This window comes from Equus przewalskii, chromosome 25, assembly GCF_037783145.1.
Source record: "Equus przewalskii isolate Varuska chromosome 25, EquPr2, whole genome shotgun sequence".
NCBI classification, from domain to species: domain Eukaryota; kingdom Metazoa; phylum Chordata; class Mammalia; order Perissodactyla; family Equidae; genus Equus; species Equus przewalskii.
Genome location: NC_091855.1, coordinates 43,272,375 through 43,295,587, shown reverse-complemented (window position 1 = coordinate 43,295,587; position 23,213 = coordinate 43,272,375). Strand labels below are relative to the sequence as shown.

Sequence of the window (23,213 nt, the reverse complement as noted above, 5' to 3'; positions counted from 1 at the left end):
TCTCAAAGTGGTTTATGATCCTGTAATGGATTGGTGACCCTCCAAAAATATGCCCACAGCCTAATCCCTGAAACCTGTGAATGTGACCTTATTTGGAAAAAGGATCTTTGCAGATGTAATTAAGGATCTCAAGATGAGATCATCCTGGATTAGCCAGGTGGACCCTAAATCCAATGACAGGTGTCCTTAAAGAGACACACAGAGGAGAGACACGCAGACAGAGGAGGAGGCCATGTAGAGGAGGCAGATATTGGGGTAATGCCTCCACAAGCCAGGGAACACCTGTAGCCACCGGAAGCTGGAAGAGGCCAGGAAGGATCCTCCCCGAGAGTCTTTGGAGGGAGCCAGGTCCTGCCAACACCTTGATCTTGGACTCCTGGCTTCCAGAACTGGGAGAGAATAAGTTTCTATTGTTTTAAGCCCCTCAGTTTGTGATCACTTGTTACAGCAGCCACAGGAAGCTGATACTGCCAAAAGGTTGAGAATTCCTTGTGGTTCTTGAAGCTGAAGTCTTCCACGTGGAAATATGAGAGTGTACCATGACTGATTCTTCCCCTGCCCCCATCTGCATCACTGTAGTTTCCAGAGTCCCCGTCCCAGGTCCTCCTAGGGGCTGAGCTTATCAGGAGCAATGGCCTGTACTGTGCTGAAACCACAGTGTGTGGCAGCAGCTCTTCTGTCTCTGAAGGTATTTCTGCCTTCTCTCAGTATCACTCTACTTTGTACTGTCCCCTGAGCAGTGGATCTATCCCTTCTTTGTTCTTGCTCCAAGAATGACTTTAAAGACCTTTTTTTCGTTTTCCTTAGGATTTCTGGCCAACCACAGCACAGTCTTCCTGACATTGGTTTTCAGGATTGTGTCATTTTCCAGGAGCCCTCTCTGATTATGCTTTCCTCCATCTGTTTTGTCCAGGCTCTCAAAAAATTAGCTCAACAGGGAACTCGGCTTAGCACGCTGGTCTCCACTACTGCTTCTCTCTTTTCATCTTCATCATGATTATTCATGATTGTATAATCAGGGTTTCTTTTTAAAGAAGCTCCCTACTTGATATTAGCTGACAGAACAAAAGGTTCTTGCTTAAACGGTGCCTCTTTTCTGCTCACCGAAAGTCAAAAGCTAATGAAACACTTTGATTAGCATTAATTTTGATATCCATTGCTATGAAAATAGCAAAAAACTTCCAGGAGCAAGTGAATAGTCATGTGAGCAGATGCTTTGAGAGGTCAAGAATCATTGATCGGGAGGTCTGTTTGTGAACGAGGACCTGGAGAAGCCAGACTCGGCTCGCACCAGCGCACGCATGTGATGTAAGTGACTCATACGCCCGGCACCTCTTCACCAAACTCTCCCCTTCTCCACCTAGACCCTGCAGCAGCTTTCCAATTGTCTCCCTGTGCCCAGGCTGTGACTGTCAAATGCCAATTCCACCAAGCCACCAAGATCTCCCTGGGACACGGATCTCTGAATGGCCTTCCCTGCTCCGTGCTCTCTGCTGTGGGATAGAGACCATCCTCCCAAGCCTTCTAGATGCAGCCCTGCCTCTTCCGTAGGCCCTCTGCCTGCACAGCTCCACGCCGTGTTCTTGCCACACTGCCTCTCACCTTTTACACCTTTGCACTTGCAGTCCCCTCCATCCCACATGACCTCCCTCCACCCTGACCCGACTCTTCCTTAGACTCAGCTCAGGTGTCATTTGCCATCGGAAGCCTTCTCTGGCCCATCACTGTGCTCCCATAACACCCTGAGCCTATTTTTATCATTACACTTATGTCAGGGTATACAGTTACCTATTCTTGTCTGTCTCCCCAGTGGTGAGCTCCCGAGACCAGGAACTGGGTCTTGTGGATCCTTGAATCTCCAGACCTAGATCAGTGTGTGTTGAATGAAATCTCTTTCCTCTTAGAAGGAACCTCAGGCCTTTAGCGATGACTATTCTCTATTCTTTCATCTACCTTATAAATTATTTTGGAATGTTTGAAATACTTTCTTTATTTTAATCCAGAAAGGAAAGAAAGACATTTTTATGATAAAAAACCCATTTTTAACTTTTTCATTATTTTTATATCTCCGCCAACTTCCAAAAATTCTTTAAGGCCACTTAAAAGAAAAAATACCAAATCATGAAACCACACCCCTCCATCCCCACTCCCACCACTAACAGACGTCTGCTTATGTCTTACTGGCCAGGAGTGGGTCACGTGCCCCTGTGACTTCTTAGAGGCTGGAAAGCAAGTACAGTGTTGGTTCAGCTTTCCAGGCTTCATAGTGGGAGAGGCTGTTGGAAATGACTGAACAGACAACCAAGAGTGTCCGCCACTGAATGTAAATAGCATTAATTAGGTCCTTTTCTTATATGACCCAGGAGTCCTGCCTCACTAGCAAATAAGGTTCCATCTCTTCAATTTGTAAGACACTCTGAACTCTACCTAAGAAAGGAAATTCATTCTTCTTTGAGGTCTTCCCCCACCTACTCAACAACAAATTCCTAGGAATGCCGAAGGATGCTTACCTGGTGTGGGAGTCAGAACTCCTTTGGTTCTAAGTAGTAGGAACCCAAGTCTCAGTAGCCTAAATGAAAAAAGGATTATTGGCCCCCGCAGCTAAACCATGGGAGGTGTAGGGGAAGGAGCTTGGCTTCCATGCCTGGATTTTGAAAGCTTCTCATAGTCCATCTCTCATCTCTGATTCTCCCTGGTGGCTTCATTCCCTGTGACACCAGACTTATGGCCTCGATAGCTCCAGGCTCACATCCTCATAACCTTGAGTCTAGAAAGGAAAGTAAACTATTTCCCACCAACTCTTAAGTTAGAAAAATCCCAGGGAAGGAGTCTGATTGGTCCAATTTCAGTCTGATCCTATCCTGAACCAATCACCACAGCCAGAGTCACAGGTTAGGATGGGTAAGGAGCATGCTCTAAAGGAACAAAGGTACTGACACCAGGAGGAAAGGGGGAGGAAGGAATGCTGGGCAGACAGAAACAGCAGCATCCACACGCGGGTAGGTGGCCGTCCTCCAGGCTGCTGTCCTGCCAGTCTCATTTCCTCCGCTGCCTCACCACTGTCACTGAAACCCTCACAGCCTGTGAATGGTGGGAGGACCCATTTGCCAAAGCTATTGCAGAAGTGGGACACAGCGTGCTGCAGACTTTAGAACTGTTCAGGGCTGCTAAGTGAGGCTCTGTCGTCACAGCTCTCTCTGAGCAGTGATTCCTCAGGATGTGGCAAAGGCACCACTCCAGCAGGCCACACTCCACCAGGCTGTGCTCAGCCTGGGGCCCACTCACACCCCACACAATTTCCCTGGGACCCCGACAGTTCTTTTGGCCCATGCACATGCCATCCTTTCCCCTAAGGCCAAGAGCCAGCCCTTGCCCAGAATTCCCTCCTCGGATCCCCAGAGCAGAAGCCATACCTTCCTTTCCTAGTCCCGAGCTCAGCTCCATTTCCTAATCCAGGTGGCTTTTCACTCCCTTTGGGAAAACCCCACCTTGTTACAGAGGCTTGTTCACAGGAACAACTTCCTTCATGATGAGAAACGATAGCCCCTCCTAAGAGGTTGTTTGTAATTGGGTTGCTTCTGAAACTAGGATGAACCTCAGACCAAACCAAGGCTGGCACATTAACAATTCAAAATCAACTCCCACTTCTTGAGTTCTTATTATGTACAGGGTTTTTCTCATACCTCATCTAATTTAATCCCCAAAATAATTGCAGGAAGTAGGTATCATTATTCCCATTTGACTGATGAGGAGAAATTCTCACAAGACAACTATGTGACAGAGCCTCAATGTGAGCCCAGGTTTTTTGGTACCAGGGTCCATCAACAGAGTAGAGAAGTTTGTCATTCACGGTGGACTCGAGTCATTGATGCATGTCATGTACTGAAGTCCACACATGCACACACAGCCATCTAACTATGCAGGAATTGTGCCCACTGCTATGCGCATATGCCCTGGTCCTCATCAGCCATGCCCTCATGTGATTCCAATGAGCAAACAGCCTTGTTTTTCATACAACTTGGCCCCTAAAATCAAGTTACCCACCCAATCCGGTGCTGAGAGAAGAACCAACACCAGTTCCAGGCTGGAGGGAAATCCATTTCACACAAAGAGCCAACCTGTCATGCCCCAGTGAGACGCCTTCCGATGGGGCTTTCCAGGGTGCTTACCCCCGAGCCACTTCCTTTGGAACCCAACCAGAACTTTAGACCCTTCAGATCATCTCACCCGCATCCTTGGAAGAGAGTTCTGCACAGAGCCTGGCAGAATAAGCACTAACTTCTGGTTTTTGCTGTGGGCCCTCCAGCCCAGTCCAGGAGAAAGCACCCCACTGGCTGCAGAAGCGCCGCCTTCCTCAGTCACGGAGGAGTCGGGGATGAGCCACGTCCTTGAAGTCACCCGGCTGCCTTTGACTCTGACTCTGTCCACCTTTCAGATCCTCATTCAGAGCCCCAAGGTGGCTCTCCAAGCAGGAAGGGAAGATGGCATGTGTTTTAATCTGCTTGACAGTTACAAGGAAAGTCTAAGGAAGCCGGGCATGTCCTGCTGGGGTGGGTCGACTTCATCCTGTGCCACCACAGGGTCTGGCACATGGCAGGTGCTCAGTACATGTATGTTAAATGTGTTTCTGCCTGATGCAGGAGGGTTCCCTCCCACAAAGCTTCTTGCAGCCCTTTCTTCAAGCCAGTATCGTTCCTTCTACCGCCAGCTTGTGTCTGGGTGATTGCTGGCCACGATCCCAAGGTAGGCTTCCGGTTGTTGTTACCGTTGTTTGGGCTCGAACACTTTTCTTACTAATGCCTGAAGTCCTGGCACCACCCTCACTGGGATCTGCCCCACCTTTGCCAACATGATTTCATGGCTCTGTTGTGTTTGGTGTGGAAGTCCGGAAGACTGTGTGTGTGTTGCCAGCAGGGCACTTGTTCACTCGTACCCAAAAAAGGGTGTGCCCCAAGTGTCAAATGTATGTGTCTGGACCCACCGCTTCAGTCTGTCTCTGGAAACAGTCCTGCAGGTCTCCGCATTCTGCGTCACTGTGTCATTGGGCTTCAGCCGGAGCTGAGGCGCAGGGAAGAGCTCTACGAGCATCAGCAACCATCTGTATTATTTATAATGTTTATATTGCTAATGGTAAGCAGACTGAGGTTTAAAATTAGTATCCTAAATGTTTCTAGTTAAGGTTAACCTGCGATCCAGCCCAGCCTTGGTGAGGGTCACAGGATAGCAAACAACATCGTTACCTTACTGCTCACTCCCTTGTCTGCCCATTCTTCCTTCATCACACAAGCATCTCCTCAGGGCCCACTGCAGGCCCCAGCAAGGTCAAGAGGGTACTAGGTCCCTGCAAGGAGTGCACCTGGCCCATAGTCAAGATACAGGGCTCTAATGCAGGCATGAAAAAGTGCTGTGGGAGAAAAGAGGAGAAAGACATCAATTCCCAGGGTCCCCAAAGAGGTTGCTCCCAAGCTGCACCTTGAGCACGTGCTTGTGGAGGAAAATGTAAGCAAAAGCGTGAAAGAACTCAGGTGGGAGGGGGCAGGAGGAGTTTGGAGTGACCGGACCGTGGGAGAGTGTTGGTGGCAGGAGATGAGCGGGGAAATGTAAGCAGGGCCCAGGCAGGCTGTGCTGCAGGGTTTGGACGTGACCCTAAGGTCAAAATGAAGCACAGAAAGGGTTGAGCTGTGGAGGGACAGTCACACTTGGTGCCTTGGGAGTGTCCCTCTGGCCTCTGATTAGACACGGTGGGTGGGTTAGACATTTGCATTCACCTCTACTCCTTCCGGGTCCCACATACAGCAGTAAAGACTGGACACGTGTATCTCATGCAGCCACAGAACAAAAGAATGAGGGAGGAGAAAGCAGCAGGAGAGAGGAGTGGACCTCACTGTGGATGCTGGGAAGAGGACAGACAGGCAGTGGCTGCCTCTCCTTGATCATCTCTGTATGCACGGCCCCCAGCCGGTGCAGGGCCTGGCACATGGTAGTTTGAACAAGAAAGGGAGGTGCTAAAATACTGATGGAACTTTTGTGATTGTAGGTAAGGACCCAACAGTTTCTTGGAGGACCCCTCTATCCAAATGTTAAAGTCTATAGGTCTTTGAAGCTGGTCAGTTTCTCTAGAGAGGAACTTTATAGGTGAGGAAACTGAGGCACACACAAGTTATATCTCCCCCAGGTCACAGAGCCTAAGGATGGAGCAGGGATTCAAACCCATGACCAGCAAAGACATGAAAAGATATGATTACTAATCAAGGAGATGCACATTAAAATCACAATGAGATACTATTGCACACCCACCAGATTGGAAAAAAATTTTAATATGTCATACCGAATGTTAGTGACAACATGAAGCAAGAGGGACTCATTCTCTGCAGGGAGTACCAATTGATAACACCGTTTTAAAAATAATTTGGCAGGGCCAGCCTGGTGGCACAGCGGTTAAGTTCACACGTTCTGCTTCAGTGGCCCAGGGTTCAGATCCCGGGCAAGGACCTATGCACCGCTTGTCAGGCCATGCTGTGGCAGGCGTCCCACATGTAAAGTAGAGGAAGATGGGCACGATGTTAGCTCAGGGCCAGTCTTCCTCAGCAAAAAGAGGAGGATTGGCAGCAGATGTTAGCTCAGGGCTAATCTTCCTCAAAAACAAATAAAAACAATTTGGCTGTATCTGCTAAAATTGAAGAGTTTAATACCCAGTGAAACTAGGAAACATTACTAGAATATCCACAGCAAAGTTCAAACACATCCATCATTTAAGGACACACCAGAGCGCTTGCACATTACTGGTAATATTAAGAACATTAAGCAGGGTGGCCAGTACACGGCTGCGAACATTATCCCCACACTTTTTGGTTGAAATACACAGTAGATCTGAATCCCGAGAGAATCCACTGTGAGCCTGACCCCCTGCCTGCTGCTGCCCTCCTTCAAAAAGGAAGCAAGTTGGGAGGCTCGCCAACTCTTCTGTTTTAAGGGGGGAATTTTAAAATGATCATTTCATTTATAGATTTAAAAAAATAGATATTAGAAGAGATACCATTCACAACAGGAACACCAAGGTCCCTGTGAGAACTGAAGCACAGGCCGGGGATCCACGGCTGGGTGGCAGGCACAGCAGTCACTGTGAAGAGCCCAGCCCCTCACCCATCAGGATAACCCCGAGATTCATACAGCACGTTATTCCTCACCAGCCCCTTCATGCACTTGCTGGGTTTAATTCCCTAGTTGTTTTAATCTGGATAACAAGATTGAATGTTGACTGAAATGCAGTGTTGGGTGGAGTTACTTATCCTGTATTTTTTAATGAAATGTGAAGTTGTTGAAAGGGTTCTGAATTTACAGGCGGCCTGTTGTCTGGGGCTGTAGTGCTGCTCTGAATACTGCATTGTGAAGGAGCTGAGAAATTAAAATTGGTTCTTCTATATCCATTAGCAAGTTGAACTATGAACTTGCCATTCTGATTTGCCACAACATATTCACTGGTACACAGTCATTAAAGTAAAACATTTACACAGTGCTTGTCTGCCCTAACTTCAGAGAAGGGCCAGGGTGTTTGCAAAGTGTGGAGGTTTCCAGTAGCTCACTCATGGCTCAGTTCTATTTCATAATGCACTTCTACCCTAGTTGATTTGTCCTCAAGTAAAAGAATTTAGAACCACATCAAGACAGATGGAACCTTGTCCAACTATCCCTACCCCCATTTCCAAATGAGGAAACCGAGGCTTAAAGAGACAAGACTTGCCCCAAAGTCAACAGAGGAACAACAAAAGAGGGACGAAGATGCAGACACCACCTCTCCCTGGGATGGCAGGGAGCGGGTAATGTTGATGTGGCTCTTAAAGGAGGAGTGGGCATTTTCCAGGCAGGACTAGAAAGGAAAGGCAGGAGCAATCTCATGGGCACAAAGGCGAGAACTGGCAGGATTTACTGCAGGGTTTGGAGGTGAGGTGGAGAGGGCTGAGGACCTGGGAGGCCCAGCTGAAAAGCTGATAATGGAGTCAGCGCCAAAATGACAACTCCATTCGTGGCAGGGTGGCCAGACCAAGGTGTCCATCACATGGTCAACTGGCCACACGGGCAGAGTCCTAACTGACAGCTGAGCCCTGGTTCAGGGCAGATGAGAAGGAACTGTCAGCTCCTGGGCCAGCCAGGGACACCACACCTGCTCATCACCCCCACCCTATCAGTTTCAGTTTCTGACCCACCTCACCCCATCTCCAGGGTATCTGAGCACCGAAGCTCCTCTGGGCACCTGTCGGGGCCAGCTGGGCCTGTTCTTCCACTGGCTGAACAAGAGGCTGCATTTGGGTGGGTCTCGGCCTAGAGGCCTCTTGCTTGTGTTGGCAGAGACAAAGAAGGGAGCAGGGAGGGCAGAGCTGGCTCCACCGGCCCCCAGCTTCATGGCCACCACCCTGAGATCCCAAGAGACCCTAGCAAAGTTTAGGAGAAGAACAGGAAGGGCTGGATACACCCCTAACCCTCTATCTTAACAGTGAGACAATTTGAATTTTGCTTTTTTTATCCTCCAGTTTTTCCTCATGCGTGTGGGGTTTTAGTAGTGAAATACATATATATATTATACATATATATGATATGTTTATTATATATAATTTTATATATTATATACATTATATAATTTTATACATTATATAAGTAATATATATGTGTGTGTATATATAATTTTTTCTTAATTTCAAAAAATCGTCTCCCGTTCTCCTAGTTTCATTCCGACTCAGTGCAAGGCTGGAAGCTTTGCCAGGAACTTTTCAGGGTGAGACATTATAATAGTGATCTAGACTGGATCTCACATAATTCTCTCTTTCCTAATTCTCCAGTTCATTAGAAATAAGGAAAACATGAAATTCCTAAACATCAAAGCTATTGCCTTGGGGCCGGCCCTGTGGCTGAGTGATTAAGAGGGCTCAGCTTCAGCGGCCCAGGGTTTCACGGGTTCGAATCCTGGGCACGGACGTGGCACCGCTCATCAAGCCACACTGAGGCAGCATCCCACATGCCACAATTGGAAGGACCCACAACAAAAAATACACAACTATGGGGCCGGCCCGGTGGCGCAGCGGTTAAGTGCCCACGTTCCGCTTCAGTGACTTGGAGTTCGCCAGTTCAGATCTCGGGTACGGACATGGCACCACTTGGCAAGCCATGCTGTGGTAGACGTCCCACATATAAAGTAGAGGAAGATGGGCCTGGATGTGAGCTCAGGGCCAATCTTCCTCAGCAAAAAGAGGAAGATTGGCAGCAGTTGTTAGCTCAGGGCTAATCTTCCTTAAAAAAAAAAAAATACACAACTATGTACTGGGGGGCTTTGAGGAGAAAAAGGAAAAATAAAATCTTTAAAAAAATAAATAAATAAAAGCTATTGCCAGTTGGAGGCCCCAAACACAACCAACCCACTGGCCAGTAGATGGTGCCAAAGGTTAACCACTGCCTTTGGGCTGAATGTCCAGTCTGGCGCCTTCAAACACTACTCAGGTCTTCATTCTGCTCCTAGATGGCTGCCTGCCATGTGCCGGGTCTTGAGCCGGGTTTGAGGGATATAGATGAGATGAGAAAGACAAAGTCTGATATCAATTCAGCCCATGGGCTAATTGCTGTGAAGGAGGCACCTAGAGAGAATTTGGCCAGAGGTGATTTCCGAGCTGAGCTGAGCCTGGTAGACAAGGTCGGCCTGGAGAAGAGGAGAAGAATGCTCCAGGAGGAGGAACTGCCCTGAGGTTCTAGGTGCGTTTGGGGAACAACTGAGAGTGGACAGAGAAGGCAGAGAAGATCAGGGCCAGACGGTAAAGTTCTTGGGTTGCTGCAATAATCTTTGGTCAGTGCATGAATGAAAGGGTGTCGTGAAAAAGTTTCATCTGAGGGGGATCGGCCCTGATGTGCACGTAGTGGGATCAGTCCCACTGCCCGTGGAGGCTGGGAGGGGGCTGAGAGAGGGGAGGAGGGAGGCTAGATCAAAACCCGAACACAGTGCGCCCACCCCCCGCCCCCACTACACTTTCATGATTGGTTCTTCCTCCCTCTGTATGCATTTCTCAGCTATATTCCAGGTCATTTGGTTAGGGCCGACACTGGTGCCTCCTCCTCAAACAGTCAGTGTGCTTGTGGGCAGGGCCAGCAGGGCCTGGGTGACATGTGGGTGTCCCCAGCCTGAGTTCCAGGTCTGAGAGGTCAGGCGTGGAGATGGGGAGAATGTGGGTTGCCGTCACAGAGTGAGTGGTCAGAGGAGCAGGAGCGAGGGGCCCAGAGGTGGAGTGAGCTGGTCAGCTGGGCCCTGGGGTTTGAATGCCTAGAGAGGGACTGCTGGCCTGCTCCCAGGAGCCCTGGGGCACTTCTGCACTGGGAGGTGGGCAGATGAAAACAGGTATGCAGAACAGATAAATCCAGCAAGAGCCAGCTGAAGGTGGCCAAGACATGGGGGCCGAGGGCCTGGATTGGGGTGGTACCCTGAGCATGGAGAGAAAGGACATTTTAAAGGAAAAATTTACCAGACTTGCAGCTGTCAGAACGTGGGGGCTGAGGGATGAGTCAAAGATGACTCAGAAGGTTTGAAGGTGAGTTCAAGGGAAATGACAGTGACCACCAACTCAGAGCAGGTGCAGAAAACACAGATGGGGGCTTCCGCAAGAAAGAGACTAGAGGGGGCTGGAAGGGGCAGTGGGAGAGTCCCCCACCCCCTCTCCCACGGCACACTGGACACCCCTGGCAGGCACAGCCTCCTGTCCCCAGTTCCCTCTCAGTTCCCAGCTCTTGGGCTGTACTGAGACTGCCATTGTCCTCAGGACGTCCTATGCCTAAGTGCGTCCATCGTGTCCTTGCTCACATCCACAGCACCCGTTTACTGGACGCCCAACCACTTGGATGCCCCACAGACATTTAGACCCAACACGGGTGACACTGAACCGGTCACCTGCTGCCCCATGGTGACCGCAGCCCCACCCACACAGGATCTGCAGGGCTCCTTCACCTCACCCAGCCTGTTCTCTCACTCTCCTTGGTCTCTCCCAAGCCTGCCCCCTCTCCACCCGCCAACTCTGCAGCTATGGGCCCTCCTTGGGTCTCACTAGTCTCCACCTTCATCCGCTCCACGGCCAGAGTGGACACAGGTCTGACTGGGGCTCCTGGGAAGGCCTCCGATGCCTCCTAGGATCCTCGGGCCACATTTCGAGTCCCCTGGCCCAGTGCACTGCACCATCTGGCACCTACCTGCTGCTTGCTTCAGCTCTGCTGCCTACCCACTGCCCCATGCAGGCTCTGTGTTCCCCAGCCCCCATCACACCAAAGGCATCTTCCAGCCTCTATTTCCTTTCTGCATCACCTTCTCACTCTTCCCAACTGACTCCTAGTATTCCTTCTAGATTTTCCCTTTGCAAACACTGTTCCTTGTCCCAGATGCCCTTCCCTACACACACCCCACCCGGCATGGCACCAATGGCTAACACCGACCCTCCTCAGCTCTCAGAGGAGCTTCCAGGAGACCCAACTGGAGTAGTGCCCCACGCCCTCCCAGCACTCCTCAGTTTATAAGTCCATGTATTTGTGTGGTGTTGGCTTCACATCTGTCTCCACCATGAGGGCAGTGGCCTGATTTCATGCCCTTGTGTCCTGGGGCCTGGACACTGGCTTTCAGTCAACAGGCATTACATGAATGGTGCTCATTAAACAATGAGACCATTTCCCTTATCAAAATGGCCAAACTTTTTTTCAGCCATACTCAGTGCTGACAACAGTGGGAGAGAAGGGGGGGAGTGCTCACTGTACTCCCTTCTGGTGACAGCGTGTGGCAAGCTGATGAGGAAGTGACCACCCCATCCTCGACTTCCAGGAGCGGCCGCCCAAGCTGAGACTCAAAGGATGGGTTAAAACTTGCCACATGAAGAACAATTTTGGTACTTAAGTATCCCCAGTTTTACAGTTAGTCAGTGGGAAAACTGGTTTGCTCTGTGGAAATCCACTTTTGGAGCAACTCTAAAACACATATGGCCAGAAATAGGGGCCTGGCCACGTCACTCCACTTTCCCTCGCGCAGAGTCCATCATTTCCTTTGGGGCCCGGCTCTTCGCCCTCCGCCTTCCCCTCAGGCAGGGAGCCCAAAAACAGCAGATGGACACGAGTACAGGATAGCATCATGGTGGTTCGATGGCTGCCAGCACAAGTCACCCTATTTCCTATTCTCTGTCAGGAGAACAACGGCGAGTCCATCCTCTGAGCGCTCACTGTGTGCCAGGCACTAAGAGCTTCACTGGGATTAGTTCATGGCATCCTCCCACCGCCTTCCTCTTATCATCCCTACTGTGAAGATGAGAAGGCCGAACCACAGAGAGGCGGAGTAGCTTGCTCAGTCACAACCCAGCTGCACACCATCCTCCTTGGAGTCAACTGTGCCTCTTTCCAAAGTATGCACCACTTGCTATATAGTTATAATTTGATTCTGAATATTTCTCCAAGCTCTTTGCTAAACATCGATGTTTTAATTTTTTTTATTTTATTTTAGTTTTTGAGGAAGATTAGCCCTGAGCTAACATCTGCTGCCAATCTTCCTCTTTTTGCTGAGGAAGACTGGCCCTGAGTGAACATCCATGCCCATCTTCCTCTACTTTATATGTGGGACACCTGCCACAGCATGGCGCGCCAAGTGGTGCGTAGGTCCGCACCCAAGATCCGAACTGGCAAACCCCAGGCCGCCAAAGTAGAGCGTGAAACTTAACCTCTGTGCCACCAGGCTGGCCCCTAAACATCACCGCTTTTAAAAACAGCTTATGAGGTATAACTGACATGCAATGAGCTGCACACGTTTAAAGTACAACTTGGTATGTTTCGACACACGTTTATACCTGTGAGACCATCACTGCCCTCGAGACAGTGAACAGACTCGTCGCCCAAAGTTTCCACGTGCCCCTCTGCACCCCTCCCTTCTGCTCCCGTCGGCCCCGCCCCCCACAGGCAACCACCAATCCACCTCTGTCACTATAAATTCATTTGCATTTTCTAAGATTTTATATAAGTAACTGGCACCTTTCCTTCAGTGTAATTATTTTGCATATAGAACATTTACCATGATAGATTATATTCAGGGCAATAAAACAAGTCTCGATAAATTTGAAAGGATTTCAAATTTCAAATCATGCAAAGTATGTTTTCTAACCACGATGGAATTAAATGTTAGAAATCTATAACAAAAAGATATCTGGAAAGCCTCCACATATTTGGAAACTAACACACCAATAAATTATCCGTGGGTCAAAGAAGAAATCAAAAGGGAAATCAGAAAGTTATTTATTTACTTTAATAAACATGTTCATAGCAGTTACTGTGTGCCAGGCCCTGTCCCGGGAAAGTTCCAAAACCAGAATGAGCTCATTTAAGCCTCATAACAACCGTATAAGGAAGACATTATCATACCCATTTTACAGATGCTGAACGGGAGGCACAGAGAGAGGAATTGACTTGCTGGGTCACAAAGGCAGGCTGTGGCAGAGCTGGGATTTGAATCCAGGCCCTGGACCCAGAGTCCATGCCTTGCATCCCAGCTTAATAGGACACTGAAAGGTTTCAGATGGAGGAGGAAAATGGTCAGATTCCCCTGACAGCAAGATCACTTTGGGACGAGTTCAACAAATACTTAGGAGCTAAATCTGCAGAACTTGGAGATATATTAGAAGTACAGAGTTGAGGAAGCAGGAGGAGGCTAAGTAGAAAAGGAAGAGAGGTGGGAGTGGGAGAGCAGGGTTTGAAGGGCTCAATGCCGCGGATGAGCATGTGTGGCTCACATCCGGAGGGAGAGGTGCCCACATTCTGAGAGCCTGTTTATATCCGGGGATCCACTTGGGCCTGGTGGGAAGAGGTCCCTGAGGAAATTTGTGAGCTGAAGCTCCACTAGGACATGAATTAGAGAAAAAGAGAGAGAATAGTGTCCCAGGCCGAAGGAACAGCATTTGCACAGCCCTGTAGCAGTAAATCATGGTGTGTGATTTAAAGAGGAGAGTGTTGGGCCTGCCCTGTGGCCAAGTGGTTAAGTCCCACTTCGGTGGCCCAGGGTTTCACCAGTTCAGACCCTGGGCAGGGCCATGGCACCGCTTGTCAGGCCATGCTGAGGCGGCATCCCACATGCCACAACTAGAAGGACCCACAACTAAAATATACAACTATGTACTGGGGGTATTTGGGGAAAAAAGCAGGAAAAAAAAAAGAAGATTGGCAACAGTTGTTAGCTCAGGTGCCAATCTTTAAAAAAAATAAAAAATAAAAAAAAAATAGGAGAGTGACAGGGAGCACGGTGGGAACCGAGGGGAAAGGGCAGGTACGGGCACCCTGCAGGGCCTGGCAGGCCTGGTTAAGGAACCGCCTTTCTCCTAGCAGTGATGGGGTGTTAGCAAGGGTTTCAGGAGTGTGTGGACGAGGGGACTGACAGGGTAAGATCTGTGTTCTCAAAGCTCACAGGGGGAGGCAGACCCGAGCAGAATCGGAAAGCAGTCAGGTGCCATGGAGGTCTTGCAGGTGAGCTGATGGGTGTGTGGGCAGCTGCGAGGGACTGGGGGAGGGGGTGCAGGATGAGGACTGAGAAGTGGATGGATTCAAGAAGTCTTTACCAGGCAGAAGCAGCAAGGCTCATGCCAGATCCCCTGTGGGGATGCTGGGGGGCAGGGGGGCTCTAGAAGGTGGTGGGATAGTCACAATGGGGGGATGCTGGGGGTGGTGGGGGGGCCGGGGGTGTGATCTCAGCCACCAGGTCTGGAGGTACGCGTCCTGGCTGGGGCTTTGCTGTGAATCATCTGCACATAGGTACTCTTCCAGGAGCTCCAGCAACAGGCCAGGGAGAGAGCACGAGCCAGTAGAGGAGACAGAGAAGCAGCAGCCAGGGCCCCGAGGGAAACCACAGCACCCTGATGGTCTCCAGGAGAGCAGTGGTGGTTAGTGGGGAATGTTACCCAGAGGTCAAAGGGGACAGGACCAAACACCTCCTTGTATTTAGTAACTGAAGCAGGCAGGCAGGGGAGAGCTGGAGGACAGGAGGATTTGAAATAACTGAGGGCTATTATAGGTAGAGCTTCCCAAAAAAACAAAGGTTCCAGGAGTGGCCTTGGGGCAAGTTCTCGGGGGAACAGGGGAGGTGAAGGCCCTAGAAAGTGAGAATTTCACAGCTGGGGCTTTGAATAGCTCATCTACAAGGAATCTTAAACCTCCTGGGCAACGGCAAAAGTGGGTAGAAAGGAAGAAGTGGGCCAGGCCTCCAAGTCAGGAAAACGGGAGGGTGGCTGGTGGGCTACAAGTGGAGGAGGCGCTCGCAGCGGTGGAGACCTGACAGCGATGGTGGCGAAAAGGAACCAGAGCACTACTGCCCCTCCCCTTCCTCCGCCAGCCCCCACCCTCCACCCCCAGCCCAGCCCAGGCTGCAGGGAAAACCCGGGCCCAGGCGTGCAGACACAGCTGGGGTCAGAAGAACAGTGTACAACGTGCCCCAACAGATGCATAAGAACCCCCATCTACCCTTACCGCATGGCTTCTAGTTCCCATTCAATTTTCCCTATTTTAACGCTAGTCAGGACGCCCTGCGTTATTTGACACAGTCCCAATGGGTCTCAAGCCCCAGTTCGAAAACCTCCTTCCTGGAAAAGCTGGGTTTCCCTGGAGACAAGGAAGTGGAGGGAGCGTTCAGTCAAGCTTGTTTACACCGTAAGGAGCTTCCAGATTGCTCCCGAGGGCCTAGAGTGAAGGGAGGAGAGGGGAGGGGCAACGGCGGGAGGAGCTAGAGACAAAGGAGCCGAGAAGAGGTGGCCGGTTTCCGAGGGCGAGGCCGTGGGCGGGGCAGGGGTTCTCTACGCGCTGGGCCTCAGTTTCCTCAAACGTGAAATACCCTGGCTGTGGAGCTGGGCGATGTCTAAGGACCGCTATCCCTTCAAGAGTTTTACAACTTCATCTGGCATTGTTGGAAACGCTTTTAGAATTCTCATTTAGAAGTTGGCTTTGGGGGAAAGTTAATCACCCAACCCTTGAATTAGCTACTTCATATAGAGCCCTCATGTTACGTAAAATAGTAAGTACAAAAGACGGACTTTACAAAATCATGATGGTTGTACCTGGGTGAACACGCATTTGTTCACCAAATCTCAGAACTCCAGACTAAGGGCCCCTCAGTGTGAAGGATGCAGTTTTACGTAAACCAAAGGTAAACAGAAATCCCCAAGGGATTGCACATGGGTTTGGAGAATTCGAGACTGTGTAAGTGTCCATTTCAGCATTTCCTTCTGCATACGGTGGGCCATAAGCACAGGACCAGCCCTGAAGTGTAGGCAGTGGCCAGCGTTCGGGGTGGCGGAGGTTGGGGGCAGGCCCTTGGAAGTACCTGCTGGCGCTGCTCACTGTCTGCCCCACCTTAGCCTGAGAACCAGCCCCCTGGAGCCCCATGAGGGCCTGGGGGCTCCCCTTCGCCAAACACGACCCCTACCTCCCAGGGAGGTCGCCCTTCTCACGAAGGCAGAAACCAGGGGTCGGCCTCGCCTCCCCATCCACATGCCCCAGTCACACCTCGCTTACACCCCGACGTGGCCGGGCACGTCTGCACCTGCTAACTGGGCCACGTGCCCTGGGCCTCTGCGTAACGAGGCTCTGGCCGGGACCTGTTGCCCAAATTCCAGGGCTCTGAAGCCATAACCGCTGTCCCAGGGGAACAGATGCCCCTCCCCGTACCCCTAAACCCGGCCCTGAGCCTCTGGGGCTACGTGTGAATGGAGCACCAGACCCCTCAACACGGCCTCACAGCTCTAACCCCGGCCCTGGCCCGGCTCGCTGGCCCTGGTTCCTAGCACTGCTCCCGCGGGCCCTGGTGCTGGGGGACCCAAGCTTACACAACACGGGCACTCTCCAAAAATTAGAAGTTGGGGGGCAGCCCTGTGGCCGACCGGTTAAGCTCGCGCACCCCACTTCCACGGCCCAGGGTCTGGGCCAGTTCAGATCGTGGGCGCGGACACGGCACCGCCCATCAGGCCATGCTGAGGCGGCGTCCCACATGCCACAACTGGAAGGACCCACAACTGAGAATACTTAACTATGTACCCCGGGGGACTTTGGGGAAAAAAAGGAAAAATAAAATCTTTAAAAAAAAGATTTGCTTTATAAGAAGTTGACTTTTGCGGATTTCATAAAAACACGAGCAGGGGCACTCAGCCCGCGGCCGCACTCCCCAGGCCTGCACGGCGACGGGCCACCAGGAGCGCCATTGAGCCGGTCCGCGCCGGCGGGGCTGGCAACTCGGACAGCCGGGGCGGGGATAAGGCTGGACGCCACAAATACGTAAGACTTTCCCGAGAATTCCGGGCCGCGCATGCGCGGAGAGGCGGGCGCGGCGGCGCGCGCGGCGGCCGTTGGGGGACGGGCGCTCGGGCCGTTCCTGCGTGGGGTCCGCGCGCGCCCGCGGGAGGGGCGGGCGGCGGCCAGGGCGCAGGCGCAGGCGCGCGGCCGCGGCGGCGGTTGGGGAGGGTGCTTCCGGAAGGTTCGGGAGGCTTCTGGAAAAGGCGCCGCGCGCTGGGCGGGCCCGCCTCTATATAAGGGAGGCGCGGGGGCGGCGCGCCAGTTGCTCCTGCGTCCTGGTGCTGCGTCGTCGCGGAGCCCGTGCGGTCCCTTAGCCGAGGTGAGGGGGCGGTGGGGGGGCTCTTGGGGGGGAAGTGGGGTTCAGGGGGCGGCCCGGCATAGTCCGTGGGCGGCTAGGGTCCGGGCCAGCCCTCGGAGACCCCGGCCCGCAGCGTGGGGGCAGCCATGGTCGTCCTCCTCCCCCCCCACCCCCGGCAGGCCTCGGGCCTGCGGCGGCCCCGACCCTCCCTCCCCGGGAGCGGGCGTCCCGGATGCGCCGGAGGGGCGCAGGGGCCGGGGGCGGCGCGGGGGCCCGCCCGGGGCGGCGGAGCGTCCTGGCCGCCGGGAAGGCGTCTCGCCCAGGCCGCCTGCGGCCGGCCCGCGGGGAGGGGGCGTCGGCGTCATGGCGGAGCGGCCGGTCCCCGGGGCGGCGGGGCGGCCGGGTTGCCGGCCTGAGGCCGCCTCGAGGCGCGCGCACGCTCCTCGGATGATCGCGGCGCGAAATGAGGTCATCCCTTTGTCAGCCGGCCTGCTGCTTTCGGTTTTCTTAAATGCCGCTCTAAAAATACTTGCGGGACGCGGTTGGGTCGTGTCGTGCCGCTGTCGCCGTCCTGCGGTCACTAACGTGGCGCGGTGTCCTTTCCAGATGCCCGAGGAAACCCATACCCAAGACCAGCCGATGGAGGAGGAGGAGGTGGAGACGTTCGCCTTCCAGGCGGAGATCGCCCAGTTGATGTCATTGATCATCAACACTTTCTACTCAAATAAAGAGATTTTTCTGAGGGAGCTTATTTCGAATTCGTCAGATGTAAGTCTGTCGCTAATGTAGGTTTGGGTTTTGGTTTCGGTATTGATTTACCGCCGAGGGGCTCTGCTTAACAATGTGCGTTTCGTAATAGGCTTTGGACAAAATCAGATATGAGAGCTTGACGGATCCCAGCAAATTAGACTCTGGGAAGGAGCTGCACATCAACCTCATTCCCAACAAGCAAGACCGAACGCTCACCATCGTGGACACCGGCATCGGAATGACCAAGGCCGATTTGATCAATAACCTTGGTACTATCGCCAAGTCTGGGACCAAAGCGTTCATGGAAGCTTTGCAGGCTGGTGCAGATATCTCCATGATCGGCCAGTTTGGTGTCGGGTTTTATTCTGCTTATCTGGTTGCTGAGAAGGTGACGGTGATCACCAAACATAACGACGATGAGCAGTACGCCTGGGAGTCCTCCGCGGGCGGATCCTTCACCGTTAGGACTGACACGGGTAGGCACCTGATCGCAGAATTTCCTGGGCCGCTCACTCACGTGGAGGGTGGGGTGCTGTAGGCGCTGGACCCCTGAAGATGCTGTGAAACTTGCGGAAACTTGTGTTTGCCCGACATGTTAGGGAGCAAGCTAGTGCGCACGTGGTAGAGTAACAGCATGACCTTGTGGTGATCGATCGTGGGCGGAGCAGTTAGCTACTCTGGAAGTCTTCTCTTCTGTAGTAATGGTAGACCGTGCTTCCTAGACTTGGTCAGAAACGGTTAGGTGTGGTGTGGAGAGCTGAATTGATTATACTTTTTTCCCCTTGGTTTGGACATTGAGATTGGATTTGAGTCAATTTCCCTACTTCCTTTTTAGGTGAACCTATGGGTCGTGGAACAAAGGTTATCCTGCATCTGAAAGAAGACCAAACTGAGTACTTGGAGGAAAGAAGAATAAAAGAGATTGTGAAGAAGCACTCTCAGTTTATTGGCTATCCCATTACTCTTTTTGTAAGTTTCTAAGTATCCTATATGTAGAAAACTGTTAAGTGACTTAACTGAAATCCTTAGTCTTTGGATTTGTTGATGAGGAGAAGACACAAGTGTGTATTTATTGGACTAGTCTAAATTTTTAGTCTCTCAGGGTACCCAAAGCTGGTTTACTTAGAGCCATCAAATATTGATGAGAAGCTTCCTGGCTAATTAATGTCTCTTAGCTTGGCTGACTTAATTTAGGCTTTAGTGTAAGAGTGTAAGTGTGCCCACACCACTGAGCTTTTTTTAGTTCTAGAATGCAGAGGTGATGTGATTTCATGTCTTTTGAAGGTGGAGAAGGAACGTGATAAAGAAGTCAGTGATGATGAGGCTGAAGAAAAGGAAGACAAAGAGGAGGAAAAAGAAAAAGAAGAAAAGGAGTCCGACGACAAGCCTGAAATAGAAGATGTTGGCTCTGATGAAGAAGAAGAAGAAAAGAAAGATGGTGACAAGAAGAAGAAGAAGAAAATCAAGGAGAAGTACATTGATCAGGAAGAATTGAACAAAACAAAGCCTATTTGGACCAGAAATCCTGATGATATTACTAACGAAGAATATGGCGAATTCTACAAGAGCTTGACCAATGACTGGGAAGATCACTTGGCAGTGAAGGTGAGCGACTGCTGAGTGCCGGAAGGCTAGTCTGCCTCTGCAGGTTGTGTATCTCAAGTTGCTAAATGTGAGGGGTGTCGCTGGCAGCTTTTTCATCCGGTTACTCTTCATTCTCCCAGAGTGTGCTGATCTGTCAGGTTAAGCAGCTTTCAGTGAAAGGTGCTTGCAGTCTGGTGATTATGACTTAGCGTGTGTGTGTTTTATTGCAGCACTTTTCAGTTGAAGGACAATTGGAATTCAGAGCCCTTCTTTTTGTCCCAAGACGTGCTCCCTTTGATCTGTTTGAGAACAGAAAGAAAAAGAACAACATTAAGTTGTACGTTCGCAGAGTTTTCATCATGGACAACTGCGAGGAGCTAATTCCTGAATACCTGAGTGAGTACTGCTGGGTGTAAAAGTGGGCACTGGCTCTGGCTAAAGAAATTGATTCTGTCAACTCCAGATTCTTAATTGAAGCATATCGGGGGGGGGAATCATCTGTCTTCGATTTTGGGGGTTTACCTGTTTGTCGATTTTTGTCTTTAGAAGGACTTTGAGTGCATTTGGTCTTTGTTTTTTCAGATTTCATTAGAGGTGTGGTGGACTCTGAGGATCTTCCTCTAAATATTTCCCGTGAGATGTTGCAACAAAGCAAGATTTTGAAAGTTATCAGAAAGAACTTGGTCAAAAAATGCTTAGAACTCTTCACTGAACTGGCAGAAGATAAAGAGAACTACAAAAAGTTTTATGAGCAGTTTTCTAAAAACATTAAGGTTGGTATAGACACATTTGACCATTAGTAGGGGTAGTCAGATTGGCTTCTCAATTTCAAATGATTTTTAATGCAGAAGTAGTCTTCCTAAAAGTCATGTTATCTTTCAGCTTGGAATCCATGAAGACTCTCAAAACCGCAAGAAGCTTTCAGAGCTATTAAGATACTACACATCTGCTTCTGGTGACGAGATGGTTTCTCTTAAGGACTATTGCACAAGAATGAAGGAAAACCAGAAACACATCTATTATATCACAGGTAACGGACAGTACATGTTACAATCATATTGCTTTCTTATAACCTTATAGGAACTGTGGGTGTGTTTTCTGGCTATATAAGTTAAGTGTTGGCGTTGGCAAGGTAGTTAACGAGAGCTAGCCTGTATCTGGTTAGATCTGACTCGACAGGAAAAGTTGAAGTGAAAGCACTTCCTGTAACTTTGCACTGTCTCAGGTGAGACCAAGGACCAGGTGGCTAACTCGGCGTTCGTGGAGCGCCTCCGGAAGCACGGCCTAGAGGTGATCTACATGATCGAGCCGATCGACGAGTACTGCGTGCAACAGCTGAAGGAATTCGAGGGGAAGACTTTAGTGTCAGTCACCAAGGAGGGCTTGGAACTTCCAGAAGATGAAGAAGAGAAAAAGAAACAGGAGGAGAAAAAAACAAAATTTGAAAACCTCTGCAAGATCATGAAGGACGTTTTGGAGAAAAAAGTAGAAAAGGTATGTAAACACACTGTTTTCACCTCCATTTCCTAGTTAACTCTTTTAGCAGCTCTGTTGTTAGGTGTTTCTCCAGACTCGACATGTACAGTCCCTTTCTCCTCATAGCGTCTCAAATGGAAAACTTCAGCCTTTCAGTTTTGTGGTGCACACAAAGCTCCTGAGATCGTTACAGATCTGGAAAGTGTTTGCATACTTAAATTCGGAAGTAGTATCTCTGATCCCTGAGGACTTGGGTTCTTTCGATTTCAGTTCATAGTAAACCTGATTCAGGTGGTGCTGAAAAGTCTTAAAATAGTAGAAACTTTCTAGGCCTAGTCATCACTTAATGATTTGATCATAGGTGGTTGTGTCAAACCGATTGGTGACATCCCCATGCTGCATTGTCACAAGTACATATGGCTGGACAGCAAACATGGAAAGAATCATGAAGGCTCAAGCCCTAAGAGACAACTCAACAATGGGTTACATGGCTGCAAAGAAACACCTGGAGATTAACCCTGACCATTCCATCATCGAGACTTTACGGCAGAAGGCAGAGGCTGACAAGAATGACAAGTCTGTGAAGGATCTGGTCATCCTGCTCTACGAAACTGCACTCCTGTCTTCCGGCTTCAGTCTGGAAGATCCCCAGACACATGCTAACAGGATCTACAGGATGATCAAACTTGGTCTTGGTAAGCCTTGTACAGTACCATGTTACCAGGAAAAGAACCTTAAACATGTGACTGTTGAAAGGGGTGCTCAGCTCTTTGAACAAGATTGGGTTATGTCCCCCAGAAACATTCAAGTCATGTGTCAAAGGGGTAAACAAGCCTTCTGATAATAAGGGCTAAAAATTTGAGATCCACATACCCTGGGATTGCTCAGCTTTGAAAGTGGCTGTAAACCAGCAATGTTAGGGTAATTAGCTGCCCCTCAAGAAATCTAATACAAGGGTTTTATTTCTTAAAAGGTATTGATGAAGATGACCCCACCGCTGACGACAGCAGTGCTGCTGTAACTGAGGAGATGCCGCCCCTTGAAGGAGATGACGACACGTCACGCATGGAGGAAGTGGATTAAGCTCTGCCTGACGAATTCCTTGTACGCGTGTTCAGTACTCTCTCTCCATTCCCTCTGATAATATATTTTCAAGGATTCTGTTCTTTATTTTTGTTAAGATTTTAAAAATCTGTATGGCATGGCAATAACTACATAAGGGGATAAGATTCTTTGTGCTTCTCAGTGTGAAACTGTGATTCTTTAGGCACTAAAGCAGAGCTAGTTTTTCTTTTCTAGTTTGATGTTGGCTTATTTTAACAGATAAGGTAACGTTTGTTGTAAGATGTGTGTAACCTGATGTTAACTTGGTGGTCTGAAATGTTGAGCTTAATCAGGCAGATTCCTTATTAGTACACCAAATCTTTTGTCATTTAGGTGTTCTGAGATAGACTGATGTTTAAAAGAAAAATATTTGTTAAAACAATTTCGTCTTCTAGAATCTACTTTTTAAACTTTCCATCCCCGGTAGTTACCAATTGCATGTGCAAGGCCTCTAGAAATTAGTATGTTAAGCTGAACCAACTTGATGTGAGTTAACTACCCATAGGGCTTGTTTTCCAAAGAAGAGTACTGTGTAGAGTAGTAGCACAAGTGTGAGCTGCCCTGGGCTTGTGGTGAAGCTGTCGGAAAGTGACTCGGCAAGTTTTGTGAATGGCAGTGTGGTGCCCAAGTCACATCCTGCTTTAAAAGATTGTAACAAATACAGACGAAATAAAAAAGAAAA

The 23,213-nt window shown here is 50.0% G+C and overlaps 1 protein-coding gene across 2 annotated transcripts in view; it reads left to right on the top strand.

Annotated features, from left to right (window-relative positions):
- The window catches only part of HSP90AA1 (heat shock protein 90 alpha family class A member 1), a 50,212-nt gene extending 26,999 nt beyond the window's left edge, over positions 1–23,213 (top strand). The window contains exons 1-11 of one of the 2 annotated variants that reach the window (XM_070593303.1): positions 17,382–17,638; positions 18,224–18,385; positions 18,477–18,843; positions 19,203–19,336; positions 19,652–19,972; positions 20,182–20,347; positions 20,534–20,724; positions 20,834–20,981; positions 21,177–21,445; positions 21,789–22,122; positions 22,401–23,213. In XM_070593303.1, coding sequence (XP_070449404.1) covers positions 18,224–18,385; positions 18,477–18,843; positions 19,203–19,336; positions 19,652–19,972; positions 20,182–20,347; positions 20,534–20,724; positions 20,834–20,981; positions 21,177–21,445; positions 21,789–22,122; positions 22,401–22,510 — 2,202 coding nt within the window. In that variant the 5' untranslated portion in view covers positions 17,382–17,638 and the 3' untranslated portion in view covers positions 22,511–23,213. Of the gene's footprint in view, positions 1–17,381; positions 17,639–18,223; positions 18,386–18,476; positions 18,844–19,202; positions 19,337–19,651; positions 19,973–20,181; positions 20,348–20,533; positions 20,725–20,833; positions 20,982–21,176; positions 21,446–21,788; positions 22,123–22,400 lie in introns of those variants that run through there. The other variant, XM_070593304.1, reaches the window with a different exon arrangement.